Source organism: Limanda limanda, chromosome 20 (assembly GCF_963576545.1).
Source record: "Limanda limanda chromosome 20, fLimLim1.1, whole genome shotgun sequence".
Classification (NCBI taxonomy): domain Eukaryota; kingdom Metazoa; phylum Chordata; class Actinopteri; order Pleuronectiformes; family Pleuronectidae; genus Limanda; species Limanda limanda.
The window spans coordinates 156,863-180,245 of record NC_083655.1 but is presented as its reverse complement, the minus strand read 5'-3'; the positions used below and the strand labels follow the sequence as shown (position 1 = coordinate 180,245).

General features: G+C 43.5%; 1 protein-coding gene across 1 annotated transcript; it reads right to left on the bottom strand.

The window, feature by feature from the left end:
* Window positions 1-2,214: 2,214 nt before the first annotated feature.
* sugct (succinyl-CoA:glutarate-CoA transferase) lies at window positions 2,215-22,357 on the bottom strand. The gene is made up of 14 exons (XM_061093837.1): window positions 22,194-22,357; window positions 20,571-20,619; window positions 20,416-20,489; window positions 20,236-20,321; window positions 19,668-19,718; window positions 19,354-19,474; window positions 17,370-17,461; window positions 16,610-16,753; window positions 15,428-15,523; window positions 12,428-12,499; window positions 12,235-12,332; window positions 11,399-11,501; window positions 4,294-4,357; window positions 2,215-2,396 (listed from the first exon to the last, which is right to left on the bottom strand). Exons 1-14 carry the CDS (start codon window positions 22,333-22,335, stop codon window positions 2,233-2,235), a joined length of 1,356 nt encoding a protein of 451 aa, XP_060949820.1. The 5' UTR covers window positions 22,336-22,357; the 3' UTR covers window positions 2,215-2,232.
* Window positions 22,358-23,383: the final 1,026 nt, after the last annotated feature.

Here is a 23,383-nt window from a genome sequence, read left to right as displayed (position 1 = left end):
CTCAGTTTCTTTCCTCTTGTGTCATCTTTGATTTGAATAAAAATAAGTATTGAGTAAACACTTGAGTAAATTAAAAGTAATCAAGCATCTTCAATATTCTGATAAATGTATTCGACTGACTGTGATGTTAGAACGTTTCTTCTTCACATGTTCTCATGTTTGGTGTTTTGGACTCGGAGCAGGTGAACGGCCTGCAGCTACAGGATGTGATGTAACCCTTCAAAATAAAATCATTCATATCCACCGACGTCAAGACTCGGTGGATATGAATGATATAATATTGGATTTATATTGGTCCCCGTGTCTCTCTTATAACAGAGTCTGTGTTCAACATTAGGCTGAACACTTCCTGCACACACACACACACACACAGACACACACACACACACAGACACACACACACACACACACAGACACACACACACACACACAGACACACACTCCAGATGTTAGGGAATAAGGGACACTTAAAGAGCTGGTGAGTTACGTACATCCGAATTGTTCTCACACACGTTGAGTTCAACACTGAGGCAGCCAACTGGGCGAGAGAGAGACAGAAGGAGAGAGAGAGAGGGTCGCTGCTTCCTGCTCCTCATGTGAAACACAAACATCTGACCAGTAAAAAGCAAATTAATTGTTTATATACACAAACACTAGAATTAAACTTAATCTGCTAAAAGTTTAAATCAGTGAGTGGTTCTCCTCCAGTGACACAGGATCTGTCCAGCACTGGAAACCATCATCAGTCAGTCTGAAGTGGACCAGTCCAAACCCCTCAGACAGAAGAGTGGACCAGTCCAACATGCTCAGACAGAAGATTGGACCAGTCCAAATCCCTCAGGCAGAAGAGTGGACCAGTCCAAACCCCTCAGACAGAAGAGTGGACCAGTCCAACATGCTCAGACAGAAGATTGGACCAGTCCAAATCCCTCAGGCAGAAGAGTGGACCAGTCCAAACCCCTCAGACAGAAGAGTGGACCAGTCCAACATGCTCAGACAGAAGAGTGGACCAGTCCAAATCCCTCAGGCAGAAGAGTGGACCAGTCCAAACCCCTCAGACAGAAGAGTGGACCAGTCCAACCTGCTCAGACAGAAGATTGGACCAGTCCAAACCCCTCAGACAGAAGAGTGGACCAGTCCAAACCCCTCAGACAGAAGAGTGGACCAGTCCAACATGCTCAGACAGAAGAGTGGACCAGTCCAAACCCCTCAGACAGAAGAGTGGACCAGTCCAAACCCCTCAGACAGAAGAGTGGACCAGTCCAACATGCTCAGGCAGAAGAGTGGACCAGTCCAAACCCCTCAGACAGAAGATTGGACCAGTCCAAACCCCTCAGACAGAAGAGTGGACCAGTCCAACCTGCTCAGACCCTTTCATTTTAGCGACTTTTCCAAATCGCCAGTTTTGCAATTGCAAAAATAAAGTGAATGAAGACCAGAGTTTGTCCACCCACTCCTGTTGTAGCTTAAAGAGATCAGCCAACCGGGGACAGGACACCACTAAATGCTCTAAGGTCTCTGGAAGGGAACAGAAGGACCCCCCCCCCAGGTGAACTCTGCATCTGTTTGCAGCTAGAGCTCCATGTATCATGTAGAGGTCAGCCATCCGTTTCTCCACCGGAGGCTCATACCCGTCAGCTGCCACCAGGGGGCGAGTCAGAGCCCTCAGTCCATCTGGACTCCCTGACTCCTGTAAGAGAGCGGTAGTTCAGAACCTCCACACAGCTGCTGTGGAGCTGCTTCCCTCCACAGGAGCTGGACGTTCCCAGGAGTCTCTGCTCTCCACCCCCCCCCCCCCACCCCCCCACCCCACAGCAGGACTCACACTCAGGGTAGGATTCCTGTCCTTCACTCCACTGGTCAGCCAGACTTTGGTTCTGAGCGAAGGTCCCGGAGGCTCAGGCAGTGACACGGCCCCCCCTCGGCCACCAGGCTCCACAGCACTCTGATCCCCCCCCCCCCCGGGACCGAGCTGTACTACACCCGCCTCAGGGAAAGTTTTTTTCACTGAAGCTGAAGAAGCCACATCCCACCTAAAGCATTTGTATAATTTCTTTACCAGGTTTATGTAGTTTTCAGTACTTTAATGAAATATCTGCGTTCTCAGAACTTCAGACTTAAGTTGAATCACAATCAATCAATCTTATAAAATGTTGTCAAAGAAACGTTAAAATAAAATAATTCAGGTTTAGCGATTCGCAGTTTTTTGTTCAGTCAGCTGATATCGGCCAATCAGAACACCTTGTTCTGGACCACTGCCTTGCTCTCCAGCAGCACTTTGATGATGTCATCACTGTAGGACAGGGTGTCCCGCAGCACCTGCACAGTGTGCTGACCAATCAGCGGGGGGGGCGTTGGTCCACCTGGGGTGAAGCTGCTGAATCGAACCGCCGGACCTGAAGACAAGAAAACAATCGGAGGTGAAATCGGATCAAACTAAAGGAAAAGAGAGAAGAAGAAAAGTGAATATTCAGGAGTCGTGATCGACAGGTTCAACTCTCACTTACCCAGCATGCATTGCACCAACCCTGATTCTTATCACTTTCTTTAACATTGTGAAACAGAAACAGTGAATAATTCATGATGAAAACAATCAAATATTCATGAGTGTGTGTGATTTGCTGCAGATTGAATGTAAGTGAAAGTTTGAACTCTTAATGTTTTTCCTTTAACAGAAAACTGATGAATGTACTTTGTGTCTCTGCTGCAGATTTAGTTTCTCTACTGTTAAATACGTGTGTGTGTTTGTGTATGTGTGTGTGTGTGTGTATCTGTGTGAATCACTCAGGTCACAGTGTTCCACATAATTGGGAACAAACTCTTTGTGTCACTCAGGTGTTTTTTTAATAAGAAAGCGGAATCTCTTAATCTTTTATTTATGGTTCTGTTTGTCCTCTTTTGTTTCTGATAAGAAACGAGCAGCTTGAGAATCTGAACAAATTTTTCTGTAAACACACTGAACTGGGCAGGAAATATAAACTGCGAAAACAAATAAAGTAAAAGAGGAACGTTTTTATTCTTTTTAAAAATGCAAAGATGTAATTCTCTGTTTCCTGCTCAGGGACTACAGAGGAAAGTTAGCTAATAGCTAACTGTGGTAATGCTAGGGAGCTGAGCTTTGTCCCTGTCTAACAAACAAACAAATGCATATATTAAATAGAAGATATTTATCGGTAAGAAGTCGAGATTAACCACTATCTTACTCTGAAGCTGAGTGTGCTCTTATTTTGAAAAAACATTCCGTTTGTGTATCACACTCGATATTAGATTTGAAACATGACGATAAAAACGATCTTTCTAAAAATCAGTGACATCTGCTTTCAGAGCTGGAGGACAAAGACTGAAGTGATGAGGAGGATCAGAGTGTTGGTCCCGACCAATCAGGAGCAGGGTTAGGGTTTCAAGTGTGAATGAGACAGAAGCTAAAAGTGTCTCCAGTCGTTCCACAAACCAGACGCACAACAAACACGTTATTTTAGGAAACTCGCAACAATCAACCTTCTTTTTAAAGAACGCCACTAACGAGCTGAACTCTCACAGTCAAATGTGTGTGTGCGTGTGCGTGTGTGTGTGTGGTGTGAGCCCACACGTGCATGATCACACGAGACAGACAGTGTGTGGTTGTGTGTTTGTCGGCCTGCATGCTTTTATGCATGACTGTGTTTGTGTGTGAACAGTTCTGCTATTTTCAAACCATTAGCAACTAGTTTTCCTCTTCAATGGTGCTCAACAAGTGTGTGTGTGTGTGTGTGTGTATGTTGTGTGTTGTGTAGGGGTATCAGGACAAATAATTAACAATAAGATTATGTAATATCTCTATTCATTCTCATTTTGTCTTTTTTTCCCTCCATCTCTTTGTCCATCATTGTTTCTGTGAAGGAAACAAGGAAGGAAGTAAAATGGGAATGAATGAAGGAAGGAAGGAAAGGAAAGGAGGGATCAGAGGAAGTGAGGATCTGCTGATGCAAACGTTAGACGATCACGATAAGGACAACATCAGACACACAATGTGTGAGTGTTGTGTTGTGTGAGTGTTGTTTGAGTGTGTGTATGTTGTGTGAGTGTGTTGAAAGTTGTGTATGTTGTGTGTTTTGTAAGTGTGTGTGTCTTGTGAATGTATGTTGTGTGTTGTGTGAGAGTATGTTGTGTGTGTGTCTTGTGAGTGTACTTTGTGTGAGAGTATGTTGTGTGTCTTGTGAGTGTATGTGTGTCTTGTGACTGTAAGTTGTGTGTGTGTTGTGAGTGTTTGTTGTGTGAGAGTATGTTGTGTGTTGTGTGAGTGTGTGTACTGACCGGGCACACTGATGCGTCCTGCTGTTGGATGATTCATTTCCTGTATGAGATCGTTGTGTTTCACCTACAAACAAATAAACAAACAAACAAACAAACAAACATCAAACGGTGACTTGGGTATGATTCACTTTGTTCCTCACAACAGCTTCAAAGTACTTTTACTTTACTTGAGTACTTTTATTTGATGCCTTTATAATGTGTGTGTGTGTGTGTGTGTGTGTGTGTGTGTGTGTGTGTGTTTCTCACCGTCGCTTCAATTCTGTCTTTAACTTTGAAGAACCTTTTTAAATAGTTATTTGATGACAGCTGACACTGACTCAGGATTGGTTGAGAGCGTGTGTGGGTGGGGCCTTGATACCAACGCGGACTACTGCACAAACTGTGACTGTAAATGATGACATCACCTCAAGATGGCAGCGTTCTGCTTCATTCTGGAGATTTACAGCCTTTGATCTTTATGTAGCCTTTGATCTATATTGACAGTGTGTGAACTGAAGTTGGTTTCAGGTTCACCACATGTTTGGTGACGTTTGAAACAAACTGTATTTTCCATGTAAATATATATTTTCAGAAAAAACAGATTATCAAGAGTTTGATGAGACAATTGTGTGTGTGTGTGTTTGATGTGTGCATCGTAGTTGTGCATGCGTGCATACAAGTGTAACAATATGATTGCATGCATGTGTGTGTTTGCAATACTATCTGCTTGTTATGCAGGGTATCATTACATCCATATGGTCAAAACACACACACACACACACACACACACACACACACACACACACACACACACACACACACTATAGATGTTTAGTTTTTCTTTTCCAAACCATTAAATAGAGGGAGAATTAGTCAGAAAGTGAAATAAAGAAATAAACGAGTGAAGGTTCATTTCTTCATGATTTCACCTCCTGTTGTTTTTCACGAGTTTATCTGACGTGAGAATGTGTCGACCTCAGCATCTCACTGGAAACACTTCTCTTAGCTCCATGTCGGACTGTGTTTGATCGCTGTTCTACGATCTGACTGCAGCTGAGGTTAAAATTATACATTTGTCCCGACTGTGGCGCTAGAAGTCATTTACATTCAGAGGGTTCATCCTCTGGGGAGCAGGAATGAGATGTGGTTAGATTGGTTCAGACACTCTTGTTCCTCAGGATAAATTCTGACAGTGAGCAGGGACCCACACGGTCGTCATAACAACGTCTTGCTGTGCTGCTGGTTCCTGTTTGCTCTACCACAGGGTGGCGCTGATGGCCTTGAAGGCCTGCTCCTCCACAGCTTCCTGTTTCTACCAAACATTAGGGCTATGCTAATGTCAGCATGCTAACATGCTAAGCTGAGGTGAACACATAGTAAATATTTAACATGCTTGATAACCTACACCCTAAACCTAACCCACCCTAACTTTACCAAACCCAAACCAACTTTAACCTTAAGTTAAGTCCCCATAATACAGTGGTTCTCAAACTGTTTCTCTCAAGCCCCCCCCCCGCCCCAACAAAATGATGACAATATTGGCCAAGTTTAACATGTGTATTTACATAACATGCACATGAACAAAGAATAGTGAAATAACTTTGCTTCAATTTAACTTAATTGAAATACGTCTGGTGACATTTCTCACTTCATTCCTCCATCAGTCTGTACTTTTTCAATAATAGGGAAAAAATAAATAACATCATAATTAAATTTATTAATTTAATTTAAACTGAAATGATGAAGCTCAACCAAAGGACACATGCATGTGACTGGAGTGTAGTGTTTCTAAGTGTCTTCTAACTTGTTGGGTCATAGAGACCACCCCCCCCCCATGTCCTCCTTCATTCTCTGTGAAGCAAAGAGCAAGACACGCTTCTTCCTACTTTCTTTCATCTTGGTTTCTGAACTGTGTGTCTTGTTTGTCTCTGAGCGGCTGCTTCACGTGAACGAGCTCTGATCTCCTGTGTGTCTCTGAGCGAGTCACCATGTGCCTCCTCATGTCCTGAGTTTCTTGTTCTTCAGTCTTTTTCTTTCTTTCTATCATCTCTCCTTCATTGTGATTCACTGACCAATCAGAAGCTGAGGTGTGAGCGGAGGAACAAACTGAATCTGACCAATCAGAACGATCACATCCCTGTGATGACAGGACGATGACCTCTTCACCCGCTATCCTCACACCTCCCTCTCTGACTCCCTCCCTCCCCATCACTCGTTACTCTTTGTATACACCCCCCCCCCCTCCAGCTTGCCTCCCAGTCTTTGAAGCTAAAACTGTGGCGTCCATTAAGTCGACTAACCAGCCCCCATGGGAGTCATCCAGGCTGTTACATCATGTTACTGCAACATCAAGGAGAGTGAAGATCTGAGCCTGAACCTGCTGCTCTCACTTTGACCTTGACAATCAGAGACGTTTTCCTTCCTGTGAAGCGCCACTCGAACTCGTTTCTCTATTAGATGTCACGAGGACTTTGAGTTTGTGGCCTGGACGGTTAAGGTACGAGTAGTGACAACGAGCAGAGCACAGTTAAAGTGAAGTATAGTTTGTGAAGGATGAGTTTAATCTGTAGAAATAACACAAACACAAGGATGAGAATAACTTCTCTCTCTCATCTTCCAATCTAATATAATACTTTGTCCCAAACACACACACTGGGACAGCAGGGTCTTCACACACAGTTCTGTAGAGGAATAAATCTGTGGCTGTGGCCAGTAGATGATAAGAGCTACCACCCGCTGGGGACATCAGCAGGCTGGAGCTGCTCGTCCTCTAATTGAGTTTCAAGAGTCTTCTCGGACAGAGGAAAAGACCAAAGTGCTGAGGCCATCAGTCTTTCAGCAGAGACAGACATGCAGAAACCTCCAGGGAAACAAAACCGCAGGAATTACACAATTCAAGAGCTCTATAATGAAAACACACACAAACCCAGAGGGATTCTGACCAAAGCTGGAGACATGAGGAGTTCCAGCTCGGTTTTCTAACAAGGTTATTGTCCCCGAGAGCGTCATAGTCATCATGTCGTATTTATTCATCTTTCATCAAATTAAATGAACTATTACGAGTTGAATGTTGAATCCCACAAATGGAGATTCAGGTGTTTCCATTGGCTCCTCACTAAAATCTAGTCCTGAACAAATTGAATTTAATGTTAATCTGTGATTATTATCATAGTACACACTGACACACACAGACCTTTTCCAACTGCATTTAAAGACAAATTGCATGACAGCGGTGCAACTTCAATTATGAAGGCTCCTTAAACTGCGTCCGCGGCTTCAACAGTTGGATCCTTCTGGGCCCAACCCTCCATGAGTCATTGCCTTATGATGATTTCAAAGTGCTAAGTGACGAGACGTCCGATGCTTGAATTTCCTGCTTCAATCAACCGAACAGATAACGGTAGAAAGCCTCCGTAGATCTTTGTGCTCGACCTCCTCCTCCGTGGATCAGGCAGAGCAGCTGTTGGTTCCACTTCTTCGGTGCGGTGCTTCTGTCCTACTGACGTCAGCGATGACTGCCGAGGGGGGGCTTCTGTCAGACTATGAACTTGGTGTGTTAGAACACTGTCTGCAGGAGTCAACTTTTTAAATGAGCAACCACACTTGCAATCGCTTGTGAATTCAACAAGCAGAGGGGTGATTTCTGGCTGAACTCTCTCACCCATGTTTGATGTAATGTGCACCGGGTACACCGAGAGAATTTGGACGGAGTAAGATTCAACCCATGGTGATGGGGGTTTTCTCTGATGTTGGAAACTTCATTTTGGTGTTAGTCACTCATCAAACCTCCCCACCCGTCCACGTTCATCATCCAGGCCACCGCTCATACAGAGCAGGAATATATTTCCCTGGAGCTGCATTTCGCTGTCAGCTCGCAGCTCATCTGAGGAACAGGTCGACGTGACCTGGAGGAAGCTTCAGGTCTGTCAACATGACTCCAGATTCCACCTCTCCTGATACAATCCTTCAACGTAATTCAGTATCTGTTGAGAAGGAATCCGGTCTGTCGAGAAAAGAGTTGATAAAGTTCTAACTTCTGATCATCCATCACATCCTGGTGTCCGTCCTGTTGTAGAACACATTTGTTTTCCTCTCTGATGCATTTCTCCCTGGATGATTGAACAACTGCTGAAGAAGGAAATCCTCATAACTTGGGTGTTTACCCCGTCTTAATATACTGTAACAACGTGATTGAGCGTGACATGACAAACCCTCTGGTTGTGTGCTGCCGCTTTGGAGCCTCAGTTTGACATTTTGTGTCAGAGCCATCTAGTTGTTTTAAAACCAGAAGTAACCATATTTGGAGGAGCGGGGGTGCAGTACTAGGGCTGGGTAGTGTTCACATTGGAAACAATCCAGTCTGCTTGGAGGGAGTGTTTCCTAACAAAGTGGCCGGAGCTTGGCTTGGCTCTCCAGTCGACGACGTGCGGTCCTCATGACCTGCGAGTGGGAGTTGTCTGGTAGTCACTTCTCCTGCAGCATCAGTTTGATGGCGTCTCTGCTCGATATAACAAAGGCCTGACAGTAACAAAGGAAATTTGTAGAAATTGTGCCCAATCAAAAGAAAAGACGTATTCTAAAGACAAAAACAATTTACGAAGGAATGAGGGTTTGTCGGCTAGTTAGCAAAGCAAGGCATTGAAAGAGTTGTAGGTTCAAAGCCCTGATCTGAAGGCACTCATGTTTGGGGCTTCCTTCCTCTAGGGCAAGGCACTACACAATCAAGGTTACAGGTGATAATCTTCCTTGAGCAAGGCAGTATTGACAGTGAACTAACTACTGCTGCGAGGGTTGGAAGTTGAATTCCCTGTGTCCCACTCAGAGCATGAGATAGGCACCTCCAAGTTTCCTCCAAACCATAAAGGAAGGCACATCACCAAGGTCACACGTTGAATTCTCAAGAAAAAGAGTTCTTGTTTTACCCCAGTAGGAGCACGAGTAAGGTGCAACCCTTCCATACATCTACTGGATGAAGCAAGGCAGTAATAATGCCAGGGTTAAGTGTGAAATTCCCAGCATCCCTCTGTAGTTTAGAGCAATAGAATGGGTTGTTTGTTAAATTATAGGATTCCTTGTTGAGCCAAGCACAGAGAGGCACCCCCTTCTGCCAGAAACGGGTGGTTTGAGACCAAGGGTTCTGATTGATTTGATCTTACATGTTAGGTATTCACTTCAGAGGCTGTTTAGGTTTCAGCTGAGATAAATCAAGCACACCAGTAGTCTGGATATTAAAACCATATTCAGCTGGATACTTTCTGCAGGGCCTGGCCGCTGCCCAGACGACATGACAGATACATAGACGAGGGTTTGTAGTCGTAAAAACAAGGTCGGTTATTGCTGAACTTCTGGGAGAGAGACAGAGGGGAGCAAGAAGAGGGCAGAGGGACAGGAAGCAGTCAAAAGGTAAAAATAACTGTGAGAACTTCAAGATAAAAACTGTGAGAAAAAAAAGAGAGAAAACACTGACAATGAAGGAACTGCTGGAAAAAAGAGAAACGGAGAGAAAACATGTTTTCACACATGAACTGTGTAAGATGTCTGGATATTTCCTGTAGTTTCTCATGTGAAGCAGCAGCAGCAGGTTGTTGGGTCTGACTCGTTCACAACTGTGGACGATGCTGGATCATGATCTTGCTGCTGACCAGAGACTATGATGCAGCAGGACTGCTTGATATGTAGTATTTCTCTCAGATTCAATTCATTCATTCAGAATGTTTACCCTCATCGATGCTGCTGAAACCTTTCTCCTGATGATGTTCTCCTCTACACATCTGTGTCACTTGTGTCCGTCCTGGGAGACGGATCCTCACATGTGTCTCTCTGAGGTTTCTACATATTTTTACCTGTTAAAAGGGTTTTTATTAGTTTGTCCTGACTCTTGCTGAGGGTTAAGGACAGAGGATGTCTCACCATGTTAAAGCCCTATGAGACAAACTGTGATTTGTGAATATGGGCTATACAAATAAAATTTGATTGATTGATAAATCATGTGGGAACATCCAGGCGAGGGGCGGAGCCTGTAGAGCAGCAGGGACGGAGCCTGTAGAGCAGCAGGAGGCGGGACATGACGTATAAACTCCGCTGTGGACAGATCAGTGTTGTTGTTTCCAGCTCCTCCACACGGCGTCGGCCTCATCACCAGAAGATCTGGAATCTCCTCGTGTTTCCAAGTGGACGTCTTCGTCTTCTACGTGTCCGGCTCCTCTTCTCCACACGTCCACTCGCTCTCTGAGAAGCTTCCACACATTGTCCTGCTGGTTCCTCACATGGACTCTGACATGTAACACACGTTTTACTAGGAATGTCCAATGAATCGCATGGTGCCCTAAACATTTTGCTGAAACTTTGCACAATATTCGGATGCAGTTGCTAGGTACGCGACAGAAGAGAGAGACAGAGAGTTTTTCCAAATGACTTCCAGATTCCGGTGGTGACTTCCTGCCATCCTGATTACTAACAGCTTCACTGTAGAGCTGCTGTGTGGGGACACACACACAACACGCACACACACACACAAACACACACTTCTCCTCTAAAAGACTTTATTTTAAAGTTCTTCCTCCACCACAACAGAAACTTGTTACCGCAGTTTGAAGACAAACTTTTTGCAGCTGCTGTAGAACGAGATTTATTGTTGGAAAATGCATTCCAGATTATAACTATTATATATAGTTTTATGTTTAATATGATGAATCATGTTAATACAACAATATGTGAGATCAAACAGAATTAACAGCTGATGACACGTTACTTAAAAGTTCATGTTAAATATCTGATTTAACATTCACACACGTAAACAAAAACAAACGTCTGGACCACAACACCCGCGTCCTGCTAACAGCTAACAGGTCACAGCGAAATGATGAACTGCTAGCTGCTGCTGTCTGAACGTTCACTAAACAACATCAACACAAGCTTCAGAATGAGTTAACCCACAAACACAATCATTCACTGGGACTGGGAGAGCACCTGCACCAGAGGAACAATCAGCTGATCCATCCTCTGGTTCAGAATACAGAGACACACTGAACTGTGAAGCTATAGAAACAACAGGCAACTAAAGTTACGAGTTTTGTGAGTTTCTAATAACACAGTCTGTGTGTGTGGGTGTATGTGTGTGGTATACCTGAGGGTCAGAAAACACTTCCTGGATGCTGTTGATTGGTCCAACAGGAACACCGGAGCCCTCAAAACTCCTCAGCCAATCCGCTGTGTTCTTCTGCAGGAATCTGAGATGATTACAGATTCATTATCACAATTGGAATTAATAGCTAAACTTAAATCACCAAACTGCAGCTGTACGCCTCCGCCAAGTGGGACCTGTGACCTTCAACCAGTGGGGTCAGTGACCTGTGACCTTCAACGTCCAAAATCTAATCAGTTCATCTTTTGTTCGAACCAAATTTGAGGAAACTCCCTCAAGGCGTTCTTGAGACAACGGAAGAAAATGAAAACATGATGCCACTGATTTTAAATTATTATTAATAAAACTTAATAGTGATTTTTAGACATTGTTTAGGTTTAAAACGGCTGCATTTTTAAAATAATACGTCTGGGACAGTGTGTGTGTGTACTTATGGGACAGTGTGTGTTAGTGTGTACCTCTATGACAGTGTGTGTGTGTAAACCTCTATGACAGTGTGTGTGTGTACCTCGGGGACAGTGTGTGTGTGTGTAAACCTCTATGACAGTGTGTGTATGTAAGCCTCTATGACAGTGTGTGTGTGTAAACCTCTATGACAGTGTGTGTGTGTAACTCTATGACAGTGTGTGTGTGTGTAAACCTCTATGACAGTGTGTGTGTACCTCTGGGACAGTGTGTGTTAGTGTGTACCTCTGGGACAGTGTGTGTGTGTAAACCTCTATGACAGTGTTTGTGTGTACCTCTGGGACAGTGTGTGTTAGTGTGTACGTCTGGAACAGTGTGTGTGTGTGAACCTCTAGGACAGTGTTTGTGTGTACCTCTGGGACAGTGTGTGTAGCAGTTCTTTTCGGTTCTGTACTCTCAGTTTGTTAGTTTTGTATTTTTGATCCTTGTTCAGCTCAATCAGCTCCAAAACCTGCAAACACACAAAACAATAAGGTCACTGTACACTATAGTTTTAATTTTCAGCTGAAACAAAGCTCTCATTTTTGCAGGCGAAGGCGAATGTACCTCACAGACTTGGACAAACTGTTTGTCGTTTCCTGCAGCAACGACAATGTGTCCGTCTTTGGTTTCAAAGGCCTGAAACAGACAGAGACAAACATTAGAAACATCAGAAGAGCCTGAACCTGCTCCTCTGTGGTCCTATCAGTTGTGATGATGAGTTGGAACAGGTTTCAGGGCTGCGTTGGACATGTCCTGTCTCACTGGGGAGAACGACTCTCTGCTTTTAAACTTTTAGTAGAATCGAAGGTGACCAGTGGAGGAGCTAGCGCCTGCAACTAAAAACAACAATAATAAAGGTGTGTCAAAAAACTGTTCAACAGCTCGCTTTGCTCTATTCAATTAGCAATCTGTGAAAAGCAGGCGACTTCAGCTTGGTTGTACTTTGTGAAGTGTTTTGGCTTTTGACAGCACCGGAGCTACGCCCAGTTAGGTAGAGCTGTGTTCAGGGTGTTCAGGGTGTTTAGGGTGCTTAGGTTGTTTAGGGTGTTCAGGGTATTCAGAGTATTCAGGGTATTCAGGGTTTTCAGGGTGTTCAGAGTATTCAGGGTGTTCAGGTGTTCAGATGTTCAGGGTGTTCAGGGTGTTCAGAGTATTCAGGGTGTTCAGGGTGTTCAGGGTATTCAGGGAGTTCAGGTGTTCAGGGTATTCAGGTGTTCAGGGTGTTCAGGGTGTTCACGGTGTTCAGGTGTTCAGAGTATTCAGGGTGTTCAGGGTGTTCAGGGTATTCAGGGTGTTCAAGGTGTTCAGAGTGTTCAGAGTATTCAGGGTGTTCAGGTGTTCAGGGTGTTCAGGGTATTCAGGGTGTTCAAGGTGTTCAGAGTATTCAGGGTGTTTAGGGTGTTCAGGGTGTTCAGGGTATTCAGGGTATTCAGGGTATTCAGGGTTTTCAGGGTGTTCAGAGTATTCAGGGTGTTCAGAGTATTCAGGGTGTTCAGGGTGTTCAAGGTGTTCAGAGTATTCAGGGTGATCAGGTGTTCAGGGTATTCAGGGTGTTCAGGGTGTTCAGAGTATTCAGGGTGTTCAGCGTGTTCAGTGTGTTCAGAGTATTCAGGGTGTTCAAGGTGTTCAGAGTATTCAGGGTGTTCAGGGTGTTCAGGGTGTTCAGGGTGTTCAAGGTGTTCAAGGTGTTCAGAGTATTCAGGGTGTTCAGGGTGTTCAGGGTGTTCAGGGTGTTTAAGGTGTTCAGGGTGTTTAAGGTGTTCAGGGTGTTCAGGGTGTTCAGGGTATTCAGGGTATTCAGGGTGTTTAAGGTGTTCAGGGTGTTCAAGGTGTTCAGAGTATTCAGGGTGTTCAGGTGTTCAGGGTGTTTAAGGTGTTCAGGGTGTTCAGAGTATTCAGGGTGTTTAAGGTGTTCAGGGTGTTCAAGGTGTTCAGAGTATTCAGGGTGTTCAGGGTGTTCAGGGTGTTCAGGTGTTCAGAGTATTCAGGGTGTTCAGAGTATTCAGGGTGTTCAGGGTGTTCAAGGTGTTCAGAGTATTCAGGGTGTTGAGTGTGTTCAAGGTGTTCAGGGTGTTCAGGGTGTTCAGAGTATTCAGGGTGTTCAGAGTATTCAGGGTGTTCAGGGTGTTTAAGGTGTTCAGAGTATTCAGGGTGTTCAGGGTGTTCAGAGTGTTCAGGGTATTCAGGGTGTTCAGTGTGTTCAGGTGTTCAGAGTATTCAGGGTGTTCAGAGTATTCAGGGTGTTCAGAGTGTTCAGGGTGTTCAAGGTGTTCAGAGTATTCAGGGTGTTCAGAGTATTCAGGGTGTTCAAGGTGTTCAGAGTATTCAGGGTGTTCAGGGTGTTCAGGGTGTTCAGGGTTTTCAGGGTTTTCAGAGTATTCAGGGTTTTCAGGTGTTCAGAGTATTCAGGGTGTTCAGGGTGTTCAGGGTGTTCAGGGTGTTCAGAGTATTCAGGGTGTTCAGGTGTTCAGAGTATTCAGGGTGTTCAGGGTGTTCAGGTGTTCAGAGTATTCAGGGTGTTCAGGGTGTTCAGAGTATTCAGGGTGTTCAGAGTATTCAGGGTGTTCAAGGTGTTCAGAGTATTCAGGGTGTTTAGGTGTTCAGGGTTTTCAGGGTTTTCAGAGTATTCAGGGTGTTCAGGTGTTCAGAGTATTCAGGGTGTTCAGGGTGTTCAGGGTGTTCAGAGTATTCAGGGTGTTCAAGGTGTTCAGAGTATTCAGGGTGTTCAGGGTGTTCAGGGTGTTCAGGGTGTTCAGAGTATTCAGGGTGTTCAAGGTGTTCAGAGTATTCAGGGTGTTCAGGGTGTTCAGGGTGTTCAGAGTATTCAGGGTGTTCAGGGTGTTCAGGGTGTTCAGAGTATTCAGGGTGTTCAAGGTGTTCAGAGTATTCAGGGTGTTCAGGGTGCTCAGGTGTTCAGAGTATTCAGGGTGTTCAAGGTGTTCAGAGTATTCAGGGTGTTCAGGGTGTTCAGGTGTTCAGGTGTTCAGGTGTTCAGGGTGTTCAGGTGTTCAGAGTATTCAGGGTGTTCAAGGTGTTCAGAGTATTCAGGGTGTTCAGAGTATTCAGGGTGTTCAGAGTATTCAGGGTGTTCAGGGTGTTTAGGTGTTCAGGGTTTTCAGGGTTTTCAGAGTATTCAGGGTGTTCAGGTGTTCAGAGTATTCAGGGTGTTCAGGGTGTTCAGAGTATTCAGGGTGTTCAAGGTGTTCAGAGTATTCAGGGTGTTCAGGGTGTTCAGGGTGTTCAGGGTGTTCAGGGTGTTCAGAGTATTCAGGGTGTTCAAGGTGTTCAGAGTATTCAGGGTGTTCAGGGTGTTCAGGGTGTTCAGAGTATTCAGGGTGTTCAGGGTGTTCAGGGTGTTCAGGGTGTTCAGAGTATTCAGGGTGTTCAAGGTGTTCAGAGTATTCAGGGTGTTCAGGGTGCTCAGGTGTTCAGAGTATTCAGGGTGTTCAAGGTGTTCAGAGTATTCAGGGTGTTCAGGGTGTTCAAGGTGTTCAGAGTATTCAGGGTGTTCAGGGTGTTCAGGTGTTCAGGTGTTCAGGGTGTTCAGGGTTTTCAGGGTGTTACCTGGTAAGGGACGATGCTCTCGTGGGCCGTCCCCCAGCGCCTCGCCTCCTTCCCGGAGTTCAGGTAGTTAGCAGCGATGTGGCTGAGACAGGAAACCTGAGGAACCAGAGGCTGTTAGATCGGAGCTGTGGTCAGTCTCCCACCTCCCTGTCACTCATTCCTGAGAGAACTAAAAACCACAACTGCTCATTCTCAGGATGCAGCAAAGCAAACTTGGGCAAAGGAACGAAATCCGTCAATTCTGAGATTCTTCATAAAGTTCTGCTGCTGGTTTTTAAACAGATTTAGGTAAAAGGATCTATAGGCAAAAACTGATGTTTTCACTAGTGTTTCATCTAAATTCTACCAATTGTTATTTTCTTGACCCTAAAACAGGCCCTTTAAGATAGAAGAGTTTCACTCTCTGAGGAAGAAAAGTTTCTTCTCCTGAAGTTTAAAATGTCCAGCTTCTGTGATAGGAAACCGATTTTTCTGTTTTTATTTTAAACTCCATCTTGGAATCTTCTCTCTTGACGAAGATGAAGTTTCCAAACCAGCTGACAGACGTGAAAAATGACAAAATAATAAAACATAAAACAACTTTTTAAAAGCAACACTGTCACACAAGTAGCACGTCCTGATGTGACAAATCAAACGCACCCTGGGCCTCTGTAATACTTCAGGAGGTTTTAGGATTACGTATGGTTAGATTTGTTTATAGAGAGAAAACACTGGGAGAAATATTGATGAGTTTGTTTATACTGTTCAGATTTCTCAGGATCAATCCGCAGCTTGTTTAAATACCTGCATGTTTCCAGGGTTAGTTATTAGCTGAACATCAGAAACACAGACACACTTGTGATGATCTCTCATGTCAGAACCAGCTCATCGATCTGGAGAGAATCAGAATCAGCCAGCGTCCAACATGTCCCTGAAAACTGCTTTTACTTCTGTCTTATTCAGCTGTTTGTGTTCCTCCGACAGAGACAGAGTGGAGAGGACAAATTAAAAAAAAACAACGCCCTCAACAACAGCTGAGGAGGAAGAACCCCCCCCCCACACACACACACACACACACACACACACACACACACACACACACACACACACACACACACACACACACACACACACACACACACACACACACACACACACACACACACACACACACACACACACACACACACACACACACACAACCTGTGAGGACAGCAGGTTGCAGTCAATGTGAAGTCCTCTCCCAGTCTTCTGTCTCTGCAGCAGTCCAGCCAGTATGGCTCCGTGTGCGTACAGCCCCGTCGCCAGGTCGGTCATAGCAACACCTGGACGCACCGGCCCCCCGCCCTGCCAGCGGAAACAATGCATTATGGGAGGTGAGGGCAATAACCTAACCCTAACCCATGAGGTTCTCTTGTGGTTCTAGAGTGTGTCAGAGTAGAACAGGAGGTAGCTACCAGGCTCTTCTCTTGTGGAACCAGCTCCGACTCTGGGTCCTGGAGTCAGACACCATCTCTACATATAAGGTTTAATTAAAAACATTCCTCTTTGATAAAGCCTATAGTTCTGGATCAGGCGAGTCCTGAACCATCTCTTAGTCATATACATAGAGACGTTTCTCATTTCTTGGTAACTATGCGTTTGAATTCTTCATAGAGCTCAATGATCATCTGTTGAATCACCGGATTCTGACAGTTGCAGTCAGCTCCACTCTCCAACCCACTGGGCAGAAGACTAAAACCTGAACTGGGCAGACTGCTGATGGATCTGTAAAGCCGGTGTTTGTCCACATGAAGGCGTCACAACTCTGCTCTCTTCATCCTCCTTACATGCGTTTCTGTATTTACTGCATTTCAGGATTTTGAATAAGTGATTCTTATGTTTGCATGAGCTTTGTCCCTCAAGGCCACCGTGATAAACAGGGTTTCAAAAAGATGTAATAACACCAATACAGAAAACTGACCTCTGGCCCAGTGATGTGCATCATCCCTGACACAGCAGAGGCGATGGAGTCGTAGCCTGGACTCTGAGACCGAGGACCTGTCTGTCCATAGCCTACACACACAAACCACACAAACACACAAACAGACACACAGATTATTGTCTATGCTAATAGGCTGGTTTCTCTCTGACCTAAGAGGAACACAGCAGGGAATGAAACCATCAACCTCTCAATGTCTCCTCTGCCAAGAGAACAAGATTCAAGCTCTTTGTTGAGCTGACTATTGCTTCATATTAACAACAAACATCCGTGATTTTAACATGACAACCAGTTCAGAGCTGTGACAACGCTTCTGTCACGGACCTTCAACTGAAACTCTAGTGATGGACGTATGTCTACAAACTAAATCACACCTGGTGTGAACGTACGTACATCAGACTTCACTTTCCCTTCTTGATGCAAACACACACATTATAATGTGTGCCTGTGTTCTCTCAATCTTTATTTAATCTGTATGAACCCACCAGGAGAAAGACTCTTTGAATCGCCTACAATACAACAATAGACTATTTTATTTTCTATTCACAGACATACAGATCTATGAGTGTAAATAAAGATGACATGTGTCTGCTTCCTCCAGAAATGAAGCTAAAATATCTCAGATACACAATCGCTTTTCAAGAATAGAATGAAAAAAAGAAACAACCTCAAGTCAAACAGAAAACTGGAACATGATGCTCTGCAGGGTTGAAACATCGTGATGTTAAGAGGAAACTACAAACGTATTCAATCAAAGGAAATCCACCAAAGAAGAAAAGTTCTGTATGATTTTTCTCTCTGCGGCTAGTTGGTTTTAAAAGAAATAATCTAAAAAGCGACGCATGGTTTGGAGATCGAACACAAAGCTTCAGTTTCTGAATTCTTCCTTTTGTTTCAAACTGACTAGTAGAGGTTCAGGGGAGCAGCACATGAATCTCTGCAGCGTCTCAGACCGCTCACGACCTAACCAGGCTGTCAAGCTGCCTGCTGCATCCAGCTGCTGCAGCTTAATGAGGCCTCCTGGGTAATGTAGTTTTTTCCTGAAGAATGAGAGGACAGGGAAGAGGACAAAAATGTGGACAAAGCTGCATTGGAGAGACAGAAAGAAAGAGTAGGTGGCTTTAAAAAAGAAGTTAAATAAAATCTTAACTTTATACATTTGTAAAAGATCTGGAATGATCCTTTGTTTTCCTTTTTCCTTCGTTTCTGGGAGACTTTCCTGGTTCATTGTTTTTTTTTATTGATTTTATTTTAATAAATTGAATGTTCATAAATTAATGTTGATTCCTACTCTGATTCTCGTCCATCTTTTGTTTTTCTGATGCGTGTTAAAAAATAGAATATCGTTTTATTGTTGTTATTAAATTGCCGAGTGAATAAACTGCTGAGAAAACAGTCTGTCTACTGTGGAGTCCGGCGACATCTAGTGGCTGAGTTACAGAACTGCAAGGGTGAGTGTTTCTGTAGAAGAGGTGGTTAGTGTGCATGTCTGTGCTTTTGTGTGTTTGTTTTTGTCTTGTTGTGTTAACCCCGTCAACCCTAACAGGCGTTTAAACAACCCCAGACTGAACACTCTGATTCTGGTGAAGTGAGATGAAAGAAACAAGAAGTTTCTCTGATTCTAGACATTTTCTCTTCATCAACAAACACATCTTCATCACAGATGAATAATATAGTAATAAATCATGTTAAAGCTCCAGTGTGTAAGATTCAGGTGAAAGGGTCTATTGGCAGAATTTGAATATTAAATAATCCTAGTGATGTTTTCACTCTTTTCGTCTAAATTGTACAAATTATTATTTTCTTTACTCTAGAATGGCCTTTTATATTTAGATACAGTAAAATTACATCAGGGGGTTTCTCTCTATGGAGGCAGCGATATATAGATGTATATATATATATTTATATATATATATAAAATCTATCATTCACTGTGTGAACAAATGTTGACAGATGTGAGTCGTACCTGAGATGGAGCAGAAGATGATCTGAGGATTCACTTTGCTCAGCTGCTCAAACCCTAAATTCAACTGCTGCAGTTTCCCGGGGAGGAAGTTTTCTACCAACACATCACACACTGCAGTCAGCTGACACACACACACGCACACAAACACACGCACACACACACACACAAACACACACACACACACACACACGCACACACACACACACACACAATTGTTCTTGCTGAAGGACTGAATGAAACAAAGTTATGGTGTCTGTGTCTCTGTGTGTGTCTCTCTGTGTGTGTATTTGTGTTAGTGTATTTGTGTGTCATACCTCTTTGATAATCTTGGCTCCTCGTGGATGTTTCAGGTCAACAGCGATACTCTGAAAACACAGGGACTGTAAATAAGTCACTGATTGTTTTAAACACAGTCACTGATAACATACATACACACACATATATAAATATATATATATATATATATTCATACATCTATTAGGGCTGTCAAAATTAACACGGGATGATTATTTGTGGAATTAACTCGTTCCTTTCTTTAATGCACTTACTCATGCGCAGAATAACGCGCTCCATGACTTGTCATCAATAATAAAAAGTAATGTTAAATGTATATATCGCCTTCTGTCAATTATGTTTTGCTGCCCCACAACAATATATAGAGAAAATGGGGATTTTTCAGGCATTTAGAAATGGTGATAAATCCGATTAATCACAGACTCCCTGAGATTAATCGGATAAAAATGTTTAATCATTTGACAGCCCCTATATATATATATGCTATATATATATATATATATATATATATATATATATATATATATATATATATATATATACGCACAGACAATAACAATGGAATAAGAAGTTTGATCGTCTTGGTACCTTTTTGTTTCTGTTGACGCTCAGGAAGTAGACGCTCTCTGAAGAGATGAATGGAGGACCCCAGACTCTGGTGTCATCACCTGCTCCTGTACAACCAACACACACTAAGAATTACCCATAATGCCTCACAGCTGTGTAGAAACAGATTATAACGTGAGGTGGGAGGAGCTTCAGACCCACCTGGTCTTTCCACTTTGATCACCTCAGCACCCAGATCTCCCAGGATCATGGTGGCGAAGGGACCGGCCAGAACTCTGCCAACGTTTAAAAACATTCACAACGTTTGCTCTGGATTCAAAACATACAAAAAAACATGCATGAAATCTGAATATTACCTGGTCAGGTCTAACACTCTCACGCCCTCCAGTGGTCGCAGGCGTTCTCCTGTTTGATGAAATTCAGACGTTAAGGTGACGAGAGTTGATCTCTTTACAGATCAAATCTCTGCACCTGCTGTTCTCGTTAGCTTCAGACCTGAACTCCTCCTGACAGCTGCACGTGCAGAGGAGACGCACACAAGAAACTAACGCCACAACCAGAAGAACGCAGACAGCTGGCTCCGATATCAGCAGGACCTGTGTTTACTTTGACATGATTGGCTGCTGCCACTACGCAGATCAGCAGCGGGTGACGCCCCCAAAGTCAAAAGCTGCTTCAACACAAAGAGTGCGACTGGGTTTGTCCTCCTCCTCCTGAGCTGTGGAACACACTCTGGATCTGAGCTGGAGTCTGAAACCAGCTCTGGAATAAATCTACGAGCAGAGAGATTTGTCCCGAAGGGGGCGACAAAGGGACATCATCTAATTAACTGATGTAGTTGGAAGCTCATTAAAATAAGAGAGGATCATTTTAATGTCTGTTTCCTGTAGGTGATAAATTCACATCTAATCTAAATAAATATGTAATTTGTATAAAAACCATAAGATTCTAAATAAAGATTTCCGACACGGCTCCACTTGAAATGAAGCCAAAATATCTCAGATACAAACTCTGTCATCTTGAGGTGATGACATGATTTGCTGAGTCTGTGAACTCATGATCGTTGAGTCTTAGTATCAAGGTCCCGCCCATACACGCTCTCGACCAATCAGGAGACATTTCAGGTGTCAATTAAATAACTCAACAAATAAACGCAGGTCGGGCTCGATCCTGTGATAACAACTCGGAACAGAAACACTCTTTAACATTTATTTTACCCCTACTCTAATTCATTTTAGTTTGGTCCATGTCCCCTCTGATATCGTAGGAGCTTTAGGACCTGTACTGCAGTCTGCCACCAGGGGGAGATCATGTTGGTTTGGCTTCACTTTAGGGAGCAGTTGTTTAGTAAATCTTTATTTTCCATTAATTCATGAAACTCTGGTGTCATTCATGAAAACAACTTTTTAACCTGACATCACGTGACCGCACGTCAGTTACCACGGAGCATAGACATATATAAGGCTAGATGTCTCGGCCAATGGAGTCGAACGTCACCACATGGCGGCCATCTTGCTGCAGGCGGCTCGCTCAACCATAACATTGTGTTGCAGTGGTGCATACTTTTTAAATAACCATAACTTGCTCAATTTTCAACCGATTTTTAAACTGTTTGGTTTGTTATAAACGTCAGAGATGTAGTTATGACAATGCAAACATTATTACATTGTTTAGAAAAATAACATAATTATTCATAAGTATGCAGTGTCATAGCTACATCTCTGACGTTTATAACAAACCAAACAGTTTTAAAATCGGTTGAAAATTGAGCAAGTTATAGTTATTTTAAAAATACGCACCACTACAACACAATGTTATGGGTGAGCGAGCCGCCTGCAGCAAGATGGCCGCCATGTGGTGGCGTTCGACTCTGTTGGCCGAGACATCTAGTGTTTATATATGATATCTAGGCCACGGAGAGCCTCCCCTGACGTCATCGCTGCTAACGTTAGCCTGTTAGCTCCGGCTCAGGGACGTACCAGTTTGAGACATCCACTGGCCGCCGGCGGGACCCCCCCCCCAGCGGGTGGTCCCCGGGGGTCTCATCGCTACCGGCGGACCGAGGCGAGACGAGCAGAGAACCGACCCGCGGGTTCTTAACGATGCGAACGAGGCCGACATGTTCCGCTACTGCTAGCCTCGTAACGACCGGAAGTGCTGCCTGTCGAGCTTATTCACAGGGTGGATGCTTTCATTGTGAAGGTGTTGGACCGGAAGTGTGCTGTAGCGGCTCTCTGCCAGCAGGTGTCTCTCTTCCACTGTTTCTTTTTCAGTCATTTAAATAAGATTTAAACATAAAAGCGGAAATAAAATAAACAGAAAAGATTTTCTCTCATCACATTAAACTTTGAATTAGTCAAATAAAGACTTTTTACTGAATTTTATCCCTTTTTTTGTTCCAAATCTGTTCTAAATATTGAAATCGTTCAGACGCAGCGGAAATAATCTCAAAGAGTCAATTTCCTGTTTCTCAACTTTGGTTATATTATTTATTTTATATTGTTATGTCATCATGATCTCTGAGGTGTGTCTTGTGTAATGGGATGTGTTGAAGTGTTGTGTTGAAATGTTGAGGTGAAGTCTTGAATGTGTTGCAATGTGTTGAAGTTTTTTGGGGATGATTATCACATGAATTCAAACTTTTTATCTTTTGTTCCTTTTCTTTTGTTGATTTCTACCCTCAGATTTTTCATTGAGTGGAGACGCAGAGTTATATTTTCTTTTAGTTTGGTGTTTGAGTAGATGAACAGATCTGCTGTGAGCAGAATCCAGCACATATTTGCGATGTCCCTGTTGGATTGTGTTCATCTTCCATTAGAGTCACATAACTCACAGTTTATCTGTGAATGTATTCAGATTCCAGATATGGAAGTAATAAGTTATAATTCTTAAATCTCTGTATTGCTACTTTTGGATCACACAATAGACTAACAGCATCTACACGTCTTTTTAATCATTTACTGTTCTACAGTCTTTATTGAGAAGAAACATTTGTTTAAAAAGATCTGAAGCTCATCTTTGTTCAATAAACTGTTGAATAATTAACATCCTGGAGAACCTGAAGAATAATCAGTCTCCTCTCAGCTTCCATATGTTTCCACAAACAGCAGCAGCAACAATAAAACAATGTTTGGCTCATTATTGTCAAGTAAAGGAGAAAATAAAAAAA